This window comes from Gobio gobio, assembly GCF_949357685.1.
Source record: "Gobio gobio genome assembly, chromosome: 17".
Classification (NCBI taxonomy): Eukaryota; Metazoa; Chordata; class Actinopteri; order Cypriniformes; family Gobionidae; genus Gobio; species Gobio gobio.
In genome coordinates, this window is record NC_137110.1 from 38,161,747 (window position 1) to 38,176,758 (window position 15,012).

A 15,012-nucleotide genomic window follows, 5' to 3' on the forward strand; every position below is an offset into this window, starting at 1 on the left:
GTCCCAACATTAGCTCCTCAGTATCTTTAATCTAAAGAATCTCTTTCAACAACACACATGACAGACAAAACATGAAGCAACACCCTGTGGAAACAACGAGCGCTGATTATTGCACAGACTCCCTATAGTTTAAAAGGGGAAAATTCAGGCTATCGGGGTTCAATCAAATTCCCTGCCCTGTTCAAGATGAAAGAGAGATACAGGGAGAGCGAAAGAACACGAGCGAGAGAGACAGAGAGGGAAAAAAAGAATATAAAGAACAAAAAAAGAAAAAGAGGAGATGAAAGGCATTCACCTGGGGTCCTTCTCTGGCTTCATAGAAGTCACCAACCCTTATTTTTGCACTGAAGCTAAAATTATCACGTGTGATGTCAGTTATTCCGTATCTGGACAGATACTACAGAAGAGAGAATAATAGTGATTTTGTCAGACAGAGCCATTAGCACTATAATGGTACCAAACTGAAAGCAGCCTAGCACACTTGCCATAACAGTGCATAGCTAGCTAAAGTGACCAGATCATCCAAGTAAACTGCTGGATCTTACACCAGTAACTGCTAATGGTGCACTGGGAGAGGAAAGGGGTTTAACGGGAGGGGAGTGAGGCTTCCTGAGTGTTTGGGGGTGGGGGGATGGGGTCTAAGCGAGGGGCAGCAGGGAAGACCGGTTACCTTTACGACATCTGGGTACTGTCGCATTCGCTTGCCGCACGGGGCGTAATACGCAACGTCTCCTTGGAGCCGACCGCCCACTGTTTTCATCCTGGTCTCTCTTTGCCAGCTAGAACAATAACATACACATTTTCGAAAAACACTCACGTTTATCATTGTACACAAAAAAGGCTTATTTCTATGTTATTTTATTCTTTATGCAAATGTTATAATACCATAGATTTTGGACATATTTATTATTATTTTAACAGCTAATCAGCAGCAACTGGACGCCTGGATTTCGCTTCCACTTCTGTGTGTGTTCGCTCTGCGGCTACTATGAGACACTTGTTGCACACTGCAGTAAGCTAGATCGATATTAGGCATGGTAAAACATGGTACTCGCGGTAAATCAAGAAAACAAGATTTAAACAATAAGACTAACTGTGTTGAGCTATATAACAATGATTAGTGTTCTGTTGATGAATGTATCCAAACAGTTGCTCACCTGTCTAATAAAACACATAATATATTAAAGCGTCTTTGGTGTTTCCATGGTTTCTACAAAATAAAAACGGAAATCGAGGGTAACGCAGGTATGATGGCGATGGTCCATGTCCTGGTTAAAATTGCTTATTTCTCTGGATTTAAACATTCTTGGCAACATTTGGGATAATGTAAGTACACCAGTCAACAAAATATATAAAATTTTTGGATATTTTAATCAAAAAAATCTTACATATTGTGCCTTTAACAAAATACATAAGACATTTAAGATTAATACAAGACAAATATTCTAAAATATATCCAGGTGATACCTTTTTAAATACATCCGTTATACAAATCTCTGGGTAAAACACATTTATTTACATTAAAAACTGCAGTTCAGAAAATATGTTAAAGGGTTATCACCCAAAAATGAAAATTCTGTCATGAATTACTTACCCTCCTATCATTCAAAACCCTTAAGACCTTTGTTCATCTTCGGAACACAAATGAAATCCGATGGCTCAGAAAGGCCTTCATTGGCAGCAATGTAATTTGCACTCACAAGACCCGTAAAAAGGTGCTAAAGATGTTGTTACAAAGTCCATCTCGCTACAGTGGTTCTACAATAATTTTATGAAGCGGCAAGAATAGTTTTTGTGCGCAAAAAAGAAATAAAAATAACTACTTTATTCAACAAATTCTTGTCTATCGCCTGGGCCTTTGATGTGAACTCACGAAGCACCACGTGCGAGAATATGACTTTCATTTTGCGGCTTTGATAAGGCACTTTTACGTGTACTTGTTCGTTTCTCATGGTTCGGGCATCCAGGAAATGCACACTTTAGCCTCATCTTGACCACAACGCCAAGACCTAAAGCACAATCAATGTAGAATTCAACAGCTTAGATACAGCGCGTCTTCCTCAGCTTGTAAACAAAGCTCCTCGCTTCCAGGTTATGTGTCAGAACGCCGACTCTACTTCACATGCGTCGTGGTGCTTCGTGAGTTCACGTCAAAGGCCCAGGCGGAAGCCAAGAACTTGTTGAATAAAGTTGTTATTTATTTTTTATTTTTTTCGCACAAAAACTATTCTCGTCACTTCATAAACTTATTGTAGAACCACTGCAGTGAGATGGACTTTGTAATGACGTCTTTAGTACCTTTTATGGGTCTTGTGAGTGCAAATTGCATTGCTGCCAATGGAGGCCTTTCTGAGCCAACGGATTTCAACAAAAATATTTTAATTTGTGTTCCGAAGATAAACAAAGGTCATACGGGTGTCGAACGACATGAGGGTAAGTAATTAATGACAGAATTTTAATTTTTGGGTGAACTAACCCTTAAACCCCTAACAGTCAAAGGAGTTATATCTGATGGTATGTAAATCTTGAATGATCTAAACGACACTTAGCAAAAACAACTTGATCATACATACAGATTTGAAATTACTTATACTATAATTTATTTCATATAACTTATTTATGTACATTCACATGTACCTTGATAGTACCATGAGTCATGACATCATATAAATAATAAATATGAATATGAATGCGAATATAATAGTCAGTAAAAGTATCAAAGTACCATGATATTATATCATAATTGTGCAATGGTGCCGCCATAGTGCTTGTTTGAATGGGTTTGTAATAATAGAGAAAAGAATTCTGATTTGAGGAGAGCATTTACTCATCTGCAGTTGTAATGTGATGTTTATATGAGACTGTCCTCTGTTGCTTTAGAAGCACATAATGCAGATCTGCAGTTAACAGGTGTTGAGTCATGCTGCCACCAGCGTGTCATATTTAAACGTACCCCATTTCCAGCGGAATCCGTAAATCATCTTCATTCATCACTCGCTTTCTCTTCGCAGAGCCTGAGACAAGACAACAGCCAGACAGACACACACACACATTTTAAGCAAACCGTTTCATCATCTCTTACAAATTACAATTCACATAATGAGCAAACAACATCAAATAAAGCCTAGATTTTTATTTGTTCAGCTTTTGATGGTGCCTGCATGCATAAAACCTGCTTCCACAAGGCAAGGGGATTGCAATGCGGTTGCTAAGGCGTCCTGAATGTTTTTTTACTAGAGGTTCACCAATATTAAAATTCTGGCCAAAAGCGATAAGGTGAATTATTTTCATATCTTGGCAAATAAACCAAAAATGTACACTATTAAAATGATATACAAATTAGTTCAAATAAATAAAAAATTAAACACAAACTAAGATAAATGTAAATTAATTTACAATTAATTTACATTGTTAAAATCTCACCCCCCTCTTTTGAACGGGAGTGTATACAAAATCAATGATTTAAGGGTATGATTCATGTCTGTAGCACAAACGATGCAAGACAAGCTACACACTCAAGGATAATGCTTAGGGTAAGGGTGTTGTTCAAAATGAGTAATAGCAATAGTGACACTAACAAAAACCACAGGAAGAAACTAACAAATTCATATCACTCAAATCTCTGCAAAGTCTGCAAACATAACGGGCGTTAAGTGAATCTCTCAGCAGCTCAAATAATGCTCCAAAAACAAATCATCACAGTAACTCTTCTCAGCTTATTATAGATTCCTCGCGCTTTTCAACGGACACAATTCGGCTTCATTAAAAAAAAGCGTTTCATTCCACCGCGGTGAGGGATGCTGAACGGCATCCAAGAGCAGATGTACTTCTGTGCCATGTTTGCTGGATTTGAGAGTGTTTTGTTCAACAAATGTCTCTGTTAGCTTCAGAAGGAAAAACAGATTAAGTCAGCCAAACAGAGTTGGTTGATGTGCTTCAGCTAACAGGTTAAGGCAAACACGGGTACCGGGGTTAACCCAGACACCACACAAAGAGCTCTTGTTACCAGCTACATTTACCTAGCCCTAAACCTGACCCTGTATAAACCAAACACAAGCGGAAAACACAATTAAATGGAAACAGTTTAAAATTAATTCTGCTTTGTTTTTGTTTTTTTCCTGGAATACAGGCCAGATACAATGGCTAGGTCCAAGGACACACACACCCAAATAGACGGGAGCAAAAGGAGCCGAGTGATGCCAGACGCCAGCATTTATCTTTCTAAAAATAGACACTCCGTCATCTGAGTGTGACAGCCCCGCACACAGACAGATACACAAACAAAAGGGCATGCGCAAACACACAACATATATTCAACAACCCCGTGCAGACTTTTGATACCGACAGAGCTCCAAAGGAAGGTGTCAAGCATATCCAGTTTTAGTTTAGTTTTAGTAATGACGTTGCCTGTGGTTACCTGGAGAGGTGCCAACAGAGTACGATGAGGAGGGAGAGCTGTGATAGGTCAAGGCACCGGAGCTGCTCACAATGGTGGGCGTGGCCACACTGGAGGGCTTAATGACTTGGAGGTTTAGTGGCAGACAGTCAGACAGGCTGTGATTGGTGGAGGAGTTAAGATGGGAAAACCCCTTGCTGAGTTTCTGAGGAGTCTTCTCTCCATCTGTGTCCATCTCCATGACTCCATCCTTGCGCTTCTTTTTACCACCCTCTGAACCGTTCATCTCGCTATCGGAATTACTGTCCGACTCTGAGAAATAGAAGGCGAGAGGAGAGGACATGAGTCCTGTGTCACTCTGGTTGCATCAATGAGCCAAATTAAAGGCAACTTGAAATATCACTCACAATTTAACTTCCATAATCTGATGCGTTGAATGAATTCAGCATGAATGAATGTAAGGCATATTTCATTGGATCAGGATTTTAGGTAAAATAAAGTAAAATAAAATTCCCTGACTTGATAGTGATTGAACTGAAAAAAAATTGGTGTAGGATTTACAAATTTCACCCAGAAATTGCTAGTAAAAAGAAAGTAACACAATGAAATGGTATTTCCTTGTAAAACTTACTCCAGTAATCTTTGTTGTACTTGCAACTTTCAAAAATCTTTTTTTTACTATTGGACTATTTACTTTGATACTTGATACTCTACGGGTTTGGAGAGAGTAAATAATGAAAGAATGTTAATTCCTGGGAGAACCATTTCTTTAATGAACTCACAAAACCACTCTTCTAGGAATCTCACCTGAAAGACTGTCATCTGAATCCTCTTCATCATCATCCTCTTCATCCTCCACATCATCATCCTCGTCATCTTCATCTTCAGCGGAGTCATCTGAGTCTTTGCTGCTGGGCAGCTCCTGCTCGGCTCCGCTGTGTTGAAACAGGTCCACCAGAGACTGCACCAGGTGGTTCTGGGATAGACCCCTCCAGGCCTCTAATGCTTTGGGAGTCTTGCTCTTCCGCGGCTCACGGGTGCGGTTAGGTGTGGGAGACGCAGAAGCGGGGCTCTTACGGCCTCCCGTGCTGAGGTTGACTGGTACGTCTGAACGTGGTTTGGTGGTAAGTGCCAACGGCACATCTTGGGTGCTCTGGATGACTCCGTTGGGCTGGCCCAGACCCAGCAGGCCATGAGAGAAAGGCAGACTGGAGGAGGACACGCCTTGTGCTGCGGGGGGCTTGGTCCGACCTGACGCTTCGGAGCTGAGCTTAAGAGGGAGCACAGAGGAGGAGGATGATGAAGATGAGGAAGAGGATGTGGGCACCCCTGCCCTCTTGTTTATCTTATATGGGTCCTGCTGTTTCTTTAACTGGAGAGGAAACGTCTGGTCCTGGGACAGGAAAGACTGCAGAAGGAAAAACAAAGAGAATGATGATGGAAACTAAGAAAAGCAAGTCTATATCACATTCAGTCTCATGTACTAAAAAACTGTACACAAGTTTCAAAGCTATCTCAACAGAAAAGAGCAAAATTAGGTAACATATTTATAGTTATCGTTCTTAGTGTGAATGGGCCTTAAGTCATATATATATATATACATTTATAAATCAACATTCCACATGGGAGACTGTGATTTTTGCGTACATCTGGCGGTATAGTTCTGCATTAAAATGGTGTATAAAACTCACTTTTTTACTTTATTTGTTTATATCCATTTATATTATTCATATCTATTTCTCGAAATCAATATTACAGCAAGTTCTGCTGTGAGCCAATACTGTTTTCAAAAACAAAATTGAACAAAACAGATTTTCCTTGAATGAAGCACATCTTCAGAGAAAGTGGGATATGTATACTGAGAGCAAAGATGAGAGGAGGAACAAACAACAAATTGACTGATAAACAAAGAGAGTGAGAGTGAGAGAGAGGAAAAACAGCAGATAGGGAGAGGTGGGGATGTGGTAATTGCGCTGGTTGTCATGTGGCTTAAGTGCTGGTGGAGGAAGAGTGTGAGTGAGCATAATGCTGCTCTGACTCACTGAAACAGAGAACAACAACGCGGCCATGACTCTATCAGCTCCACAACATTCATTAAAAGAGAAGGAATGCTCAAACTCTGCCTGCCTTCAACCGCTGAGCTCAATAGTTTGAAATCTTTATAGCACCATTATAGTTTCTTGACTCATGAACATGTTTGTTCTGAAATAATAAGAAAATCAGCACTTGCAAGAGTGTTTCTATGAGTTTCTATGAAGTCCTGGAGTCTTTCAATAAACTTATTAACTTAAGAAAACCTGTCATATTAATGGTTTTCTTAAAGTCACAAAGTAACGACAGATATTTTCTTCCATATTGCGACATTATATTGCCAAAAGTATTGGGACACCCCTCCAAATCATTGAATTCAGGTGTTCCAATTACTTCCATGGCCACATAAGTATAAAATTAAGCACCTAGGCATGCAGACGCTTCTACAAACATTTGTGAAAGAATGGGTCGCTCTCAGGAGCTCAGTGAATTCAAGCGTGGTACCGTGATAGGTTGCCACCGGTGCAATAAGTCCATTCGTGAAACTTCCTCACGACTAAATATTCCACAGCAACTCAGCCACGAAGTATTAGGCCATGTAAAATCAAAGAGCGGGGTCAGTGCAGTCAATAGCTACAGACCTCCAAACTTTGTGTGGCCTTCAGATTAGCTCAAGAACAGTGCGTAGAGAGCTTCATGGAATGGGTTTCCATGGCCGAGCAGCTGCATCCAAGCCTTACATCACCAAGTGCAATGCAAAGCATAGGATGCAGTGGTGTAAAGCACACCGCCACTTGGACTCTAGAGTAGTGGAGACATGTTCTCTGGAGTGACGAATCACGCTTCTCTGTCTTGCAATCCGATGGACGAGTCTGAGTTTGGCGGTTGCCAGGAGAACGGTACTTGCCTGACTGCATTGTGCCAAGTGTAAAGTTTGGTGGAGGTGGGGTTATGGTGTAGGGTTGTTTTTCAGGGGTTGGGAGTGGCCCCTTAGTTCCAGTGAAAGGAACTCTTAATGCTTCAGCATACCAAGACATTTTGGACAATTTCATGCTCCCAGTTTGGGGATGGCCCCTTCCTGTTCCAACATGACTGTACACCAGTGCACAAAGCAAGGTCCATAAAGACATGGATGAGCGAGTTTGGTGTGAAGGAACTTGACTGGCCTGCCTTGACTGAGTCCTGACCTCAATCCGATAAAACACCTTTGGGAAGAATTAGAGCGGAGACTGTGAGCCAGGCCTTCTCTTCCAACATCAGTGCCTGACCTCACAAATGTGCTTCTAGAAGAATGGTCAAAAAATCCCATAAACACACTCCTTGTGGAAAGCCTTCCCAGAAGAGTTGAAGCTGTTATAGCAGCAAAGGGTGAGCCGACTCCATATTCAACCCTACGGATTAAGAATGGGATGTCAGTTCATGTGCATGTAAAGGCAGACGTCCCCAAACTTTTGGCAATATAGTGTACATCTGAGTGAAACAGATTATTGCAAAGAAAAAATGCAGGGTGGGGACTTGGTTCAATCGATTGGTTTTTGATTGGATGAAGGCAGATATGAATGTGAGCTTGTAATCAATTGTAAGAAAGGGGCAGGGTTTATGGGGTTTCACGTTTTGGTTTGAAAATTTCGAGGTCATAAAATAAAAAAAAATTAAAAATCCAACATATGCATGGAATGAATCATTCACAATAAGATAAGAAATATGCATTTAGAAAATAGATTTTGTGAATTTCCATTTCATGCCCAATATATGAACTGAGTTTATTAACTGGGTAATTGTATTGACCTTTATTTACTTTTATTTAAAAGTAATAGCACCTTAACAAGCCATTATGTTTTCAGGAATCATTCATACAGCACAAACGCTGCAACCCCAAGTATAAGCAAGAGTAACACTGTCCCTTGCCTTAATAAGCACCACTAATAAAAACTAAATATTATGAAACTGTTCCTCGCCGTAACATAATAATAAAATCACTCTGGTTAATTACAAGAAGAAGAAAAAACTATATTAACCTCTTCAACAGTAATTTCAAGGCAACAAAAGGAGAGGTGAGGAAAAGGCACATTTATTATACTCATTTGCTGAAATCTGGCCCCTTAAGAAGTCATGGAGTTAATTGCCTGTTGGTTTTGCTTCAGTAATTCTAATAAAGCGATGCACATTGTCACTTTCATTTACCAACTAAAGCCACGCAGTAGGGAAGCCAGTCCTACTGATAAGAGAATGGAGCTGTCCTCTCTGTCCTTCTCTGCGTTTTTGTCTTTAGCACTTTTACAAACACACACACATACACACACACAAATAATTCTCTCTCCCACTCACATTCTCCCTCTCCGTTACTCTGACCTTTTCAAATAGGCTGGTCAATAAGGAGAGACACATCCTGAATACCAACAGCACCCTAAAAGCGATAATCCTAAATTGGCTTAAAAGATACGGACAGAAACTGTGGAGAATGTGCTTTAGCTGGTTTGCTTTTCTGGAAAATGAAAATGTGGACACCGGCCTTGAGGGAGAAGGGAGATTAATGTATGGACTTGAAGGATGAACATTCTCACATTTCTCTTGGCAGAGCGCGGCAGACTGTCCACTCACCTGTTTCAGCCTGTAGTCAGCAGTGACTTGTGCCAGAGAACTTTCCAGAATCTTCCTGCTGGTCAGAGCATCCAGTGCTGGAGATTGGGACTTGTGGGAGGAAGCTTGAGATTGTGCCTTGAGGGAAGGGGTGAGAGGAGGTGGTTTGGGGGAAGAGGACAGGGGGAGGTGTTTTGGAGGGGAGGGGACTGAGAGTGGTTTGGGGGAGGAGCATAACGAGAGTGGGAGGGGCTGAGGTGAGGAAGTGAGGGGCTTGGTAGAGGCCGAGGGGGTCTTTGGAGAGGAGTTAAGATGCTGTGGAGAATGTTTCGGAGAACCGTCTCGACGTGACTGTGCGATAAGCGCTAACGGTTTAGCGGCAGCAGCCAGGCCAGTGGACTGGATGACGCTGGTGTGTAGGGGTCTTTCCCTGGCTCTGCTGCCCGATAAAGACAGCAGAGGGGACTGAGACAGGGCTGGTGGAGGTGGAGAGCGGTGCATGTGCACTGGAGGCGAGGGCTCTAAAGGTGCACTGCCCGGCAGGCCTACATGGAAGTCCCGGGCCTCCTGCAGCCTGGTCTTTTCCTTCTTACTGAGCCCAGAGTTTGGCGTCACAATCTGGGCAAACAAGACAGGGAGAAGTCCACTTGTTGATTAAAGTTTTTACACCAAAACCAGTAACCACTATTTTCACTAAACCACTATTTTCCACTCTCACTGGCTATGTTTCCATGTACAACTTTTGTTTTATTCTGAATGAATTCATTCCGATTAATGAGTCTGAACGTGGTGTTTACATGAACACAAAATAAAGTAATCGGGTTGATGTGCGCGTTTATATGTCACATGTCAAGCTTCAAATCGGAATTTAGTTTTTGACATACGCACACTGCATGAACATACAGAGTTTCCAGCTGTTTGCACAATTCTCCTACATTGCTTCTTTTCCTTGTTTTAAACAGCACTTAATATTTATCTATTACGGGTTCTGATTAGGAGACACTGAGCATATGAACCCGATGTGCCGTGCTGCTTATATTTATCAAGCAGTAAAAATGCCCCTACCCGTGCCCAAAACCAGGATGAGAGTATGAAAGAAGGACTGGTGGGAAGATGTCCTGCTCTACTTCACAGATGATGAGTGGTAGGAGAATTTTTGAATAACACGACAGTCATTCATGACACTTCATTCAACAACTACAACAGCTCATTCCATGTGTCATACGTCATTATGCCATTTCTTTGTCATGCGCAGTACTTTCCAGTTTCGGTTTTCAAGCCAATCAAATGTTTACATGCCCTATCGATCGGATTAGAAAAGCAATAAACCACCCCTTCCAATCCGATCGAAATTTCATTCAGATCGAGCTCAATGGGATCGATAAAGGTGTTTACAAAAAGGCTTTTCAGTCAGATTGAGCAGTCAATCTGATTACTAACAGATTATTTGGTTGCATGTAAACGTAGCCACTGACCCTCAACATTAAACAGGTTGTTTTTGGCCCTCTACCTTTAAGACATATGCAAACAACCTCTGTTATGTCATTTAGCAGATACTTTTATTCAAAGTGACTGCCAGTGCACTGGAGCAATCGGAGTTTAAGTGCTTTACTCAATGGCTCAGTGGTCCAATGCTAGGATTCAAACCCGCAACCTTTTGGTTACCAGCCAGTAATAAGATGCATTAATAAGCAGCATCTTACTTTCATTTTCTTTTTTTTCTGCCGCTCCTTTTCCGAGTCTGACTCTTCGCTGTCTTTACTCTGCTCATCTTCATCTTCATCATCATCATCTTCTTCCTCTCCAAGATCATCAATATCGCTGCTGCTCACTCCGTCGCTGTCAGTATCCAGCGATGATCCAGATTCACTCTCGCTTACGGCAGACCCCTCTAAATGCTTCTTACGGGCTTTCTGCATTGGTCGACACAAGACATCAATGATTCATTCATGTAAGACAATTTTATTTAATTCAACAAACAATTAAATAATTGGTCATGTCTAGGTAGTGTCTGTGTGTTTGGGCCACACACTGCATTTCCGCTCCTCGCGTGCAATGATGTCGTACCTTCTCTTTAGTTTTCTGCGAGGGTTTCTCCTGAAGCTCCCCTGTGCTGTTGCTATGGTGACTGGCCTTGCGGTCGCGGGCTTTGGCGTTGAGTGTCCGGCTGTGTTCAGGGGGCCGGAGCGCGGGGGAGGAGGAGGCAGAGGCCGAAACAGTTCCTTTAGCCGCAGACGGAGACAGTGAACGACCATTCACAGCTCCGTTCACACCTGTGCTCCAGAGAGTTTACATGAACCAGTCAGATGCTTTTAAACTATGCAATTTGTTGCCACAAGTTAGAGAGACAAATCAAATATATATACTATGTCAAATAGCCTTTAGCATGGATTTCTGGGACAAAAGTATAGGGCAAAACTGCTGAAGATCTCCTGATAAACGCCTGATGAATTCAACACTGCAGGCGACTGCTCAAGGCGATGATTACTGAGAGTACACCAGCCTGAAGGCTACATTACTGCGGCATTACTTTTGTTTAACATTAAGTCTGCCTCCAAGGGATATCATACATTTCCAGGAGGCAGATATAGACAGATAAATACCTTTGGAGGCCTGACTGCTCTTGCTGGGTGTTTTGGATGTGTACGGATTGGCCTCATGGTTGTGAAGGGGTGGGGCGAACATAGGGGGCAGACTCAAAAAAGGCTGGAAGAAAGCTGGAGTACTCCGTCCATGTGCTTCTGCTGCTCTCCACCATTCTGAGAAAAGACAGAGTAAATGACTTTATAACATTAGGGTAGATAATCTAAATGAGACAGGTCTGAAATAAAATATTGAATGATAATTATAATAATAATAATTTATTAATTATTTCCAATATAATTGAAATATAATGATCAAAAATCTAATAATATAGACATCAATTTTATCGATTCTAGTTTGTTATATAAATCTACAACACAAATATTAGATCGCGTCATGGATAAGCCAAATTTCCACGTGCATCATCAAAAGCGGTTATTAAGAAAAGAGCTGGGTTGAATTTTTCTAGTGGTTCAAATGCTAAATATGTATTACTACTTTTTACTATTATTATTTAATCATTTAGATTTTTATAATAAAATAATAATAATAATATATTATCACTATTATTGTTGTTGTTGATTATATTTTTATAATTATTATTTATAAGAATATTCATTTTATTATAATAATAATTATATTATTATTATTATTTTATTTTATTAATATGTTATTATGATTAATACCTTTGATAGTAAAAAAAATCGTAACACTTATTATAATTAATATTATTGGTTATTAATTAGTTACATTATTGATATTTACAAGATGTATTTATTTATTATTATTATGGTTATGCTATTATATACTATTATGATACTATTACTTTATATTGGTTTCCGAATATTACACTTTTTTGCCATTTAATTACATAGGGCTTTGTGTCATTAGGCCTTCGGTTAAGAATAAATGGCCACAAACATTGTACGCACACATACCTGAGAAGGCTCCTAGTTGTGGGTGAGCTGCGAGGGCAGCAGAGACCCCCAGTCCTCCTAGACCTCCAAACTCTGGGCGGACCGTTGCCGGTGATAGCAAACCAAAGGCTGGGTGGGCCATGAGAGGGTAGGCGCTGGGCACAGAGGTCATTGAGCTGACACTGAAGGGCTGGTCACTGCCCGTCAGTCCAAACAGAGGACCTGCCCATCAAACACACACACACACAAGACACCATTACACATTAGATAAATCACACCCTTTTGAAAGGTTAATGTTTAAAACATGAAACTATGATTTTGCCACTGGGGTAAAATAAATAAATCAATCTAATTATAGTATATGTAAAATAGTTTGGCCTCTAAATAAATTGATTTTAAAAAATGGTTGCTGGATTTTTTTTGAGGTAGTAGAATAATCACTCTTTCTGCCTCTTGCGACACTTTAGGAATAGAGACGGAAGTTATTTGTATGAGAAAGAAAGTGAGTGTTAGTGTCGAGTGATTCGGAGTTCAGTGAGAGCTTATTTGTGTTCTGAGTGTTTTGTCAAGGTGTGTGGGCTTGTGTGTGTATATATCAAACAGAAATTCAGAAAGCTGTATGGCTCTGTGCCTAGGGAAGAGTAAGCCTCATAGTGCTGTATCAGCCTCTGAAGCCACATTTCTGGATATGACTATAACAATTCGCCCCTAGTGGCAATTCTAACCAACTTTCAGTTTGCTCAGACCTGAGACGTTTATCTTTGCATGCCCAGTAAAGCATTTTCCCTTTTGCATTTACGTTTTTCAGTATTGTGCGTTTAGATGTGCATGACATGGAGGGGTTTCACTGCGTTTCCCCAGGTGTTAGCTAAATATGGCAAAACCTCCCCTTGGGGACATTTGAGGACACCCTCCAAAATGAGTTTTTTATGTAATATTGTAGTTTATTGTATTTATAATTAGCTTTTTTTTTTTAAAAAAAACAACAGTATGGTATACCTTCATTTAGACAGTAAGTAAATGTGTGTGTGTGTGTGTGTGTGTGTGTGTGTGTGTGTGTGTGTGTGTGTGTGTGTGTGTGTGTGTGTGTGTGTGTGTGTGTGTGTGTGTGTGTGTGTGTGTGTGTGTGTGTGTGTGTGTGTGTGTGTGTGTGTGTGAAACTGTGTGAGAGACAGTTTGATGGCTGTTAATGTTAATGTAATCACAGGCTTTCTGACACTATTTGATTAATAACTATGATCAGACCAAATGAAAGTCTCCGCGTGATAGAACAAGGAAGAAGTGGGAGAGAAGACACCCAAAGCGCTCCTGCATCTTCCACAATATTCTATACCACAATATTCTATATCACAACACCCTCTCTGAGTCCGATAAATCACTTCAATCTCTTGTTTGACATTGTATGGGCTCTCGGCATACATGTAAACACAGAGCTCTTCGTATTAATCATCGTCGTCGTCATCATCATCCAGATTGCATCCTTTCTGGGATCGATCTCCTCTGGCAGCGCTGATGCTGCCCATTGTCTCCTTCAGGAGTCACATGTAATTTCTAAGCCGCATATTTCATGCAAATTCAATTTCCATTAGGGAGCACAGAGAAGAAAGGCTTGAGCGCACCGTTCCGCCAGCGCAGCACCGCGCCAGCTCTCTTTCTTGCACACACACACACAGAGAAAAGTGATGATGGGAAATGCAGGACTTCTGCAGATAGCTATAACTCCAGGAGGAACGGAGAGGAGGAGAGGGCCTTGACTTTCCTTTGCGGTTGTTTATGTGTAAAGACTAAAGAAACTGTCTGCTGCATGCAATTTTTTTGCAGCATTTTCCCCCCAGAGTCCACTTAAAATGTTTGTTCACTTGAAACACGGAAACAATCATGATTTAGTTTAACATGACCATTATTTACTTGTCATGTCATAACCCATATGACCAATATGATATAAATTGAGGAAATAATATACTATGGTGCCAGATCCGGATAATAAATCCTGAACGGAAGTGGTTGACATGCGAATATACTCTCAGAATTAACATAGAAATGTAATGCGCTAGATGCAGATTATCTTGAGTTTTGTGTTCAAAGGCTCGCTGAGGTGTTTATTCGCATACTGATGATGTGTTGTGACCATTTGTGCATGTAAAACACCAGGGCATAATGTAGGGATGCACCGATATGAACCTTTTGGCCGATACCGATTATTCTTTATATTTGAAAGACAATAAATGCTATATTGGCTGATAAATCTAAATCCAAATGTTTATATAATTTTTAGAGCCTGATTTAAAAACAAAAGTCTCATCATTAATAGCTACATCCCAAGCATACAATTATAAATGTTCTTTTTTTGTAGCCTATATGACAGATTTAACTGCCATTTACTTGAAGTGATACAAATCCAATTTCAAGCAATTCAAAACCATCATGGTGAACAGTGCACATCTGAAGCGTCTCAGCTGAATTATTTATCAGCTTTAATACATCGCCCAATTTTTCTTATCAGGC

The 15,012-nt window shown here is 40.6% G+C and overlaps 1 protein-coding gene across 11 annotated transcripts in view; it reads right to left on the reverse strand.

Moving 5' to 3' along the window:
• The window catches only part of baz2ba (bromodomain adjacent to zinc finger domain, 2Ba), a gene marked incomplete at its 3' end in the record, with an annotated part of 96,123 nt that overhangs the window by 21,413 nt on the left and 59,698 nt on the right, over positions 1-15,012 (reverse strand). For 6 of the 11 annotated variants that reach the window (XM_079840106.1, XM_079840112.1, XM_079840110.1 and 3 more), the window contains exons 4-13: positions 12,529-12,729; positions 11,611-11,766; positions 11,075-11,280; positions 10,711-10,920; positions 9,029-9,625; positions 5,204-5,804; positions 4,418-4,708; positions 2,954-3,014; positions 671-779; positions 296-397 (exon numbers count right to left, since the gene is read on the reverse strand). In XM_079840106.1, the coding sequence (XP_079696232.1) occupies positions 296-397; positions 671-779; positions 2,954-3,014; positions 4,418-4,708; positions 5,204-5,804; positions 9,029-9,625; positions 10,711-10,920; positions 11,075-11,280; positions 11,611-11,766; positions 12,529-12,729 (2,534 nt within the window). The remainder of the gene's footprint in view (positions 1-295; positions 398-670; positions 780-2,953; positions 3,015-4,417; positions 4,709-5,203; positions 5,805-9,028; positions 9,626-10,710; positions 10,921-11,074; positions 11,281-11,610; positions 11,767-12,528; positions 12,730-15,012) is intronic. The other 5 variants (XM_079840113.1, XM_079840111.1, XM_079840114.1 and 2 more) reach the window with 2 other exon arrangements.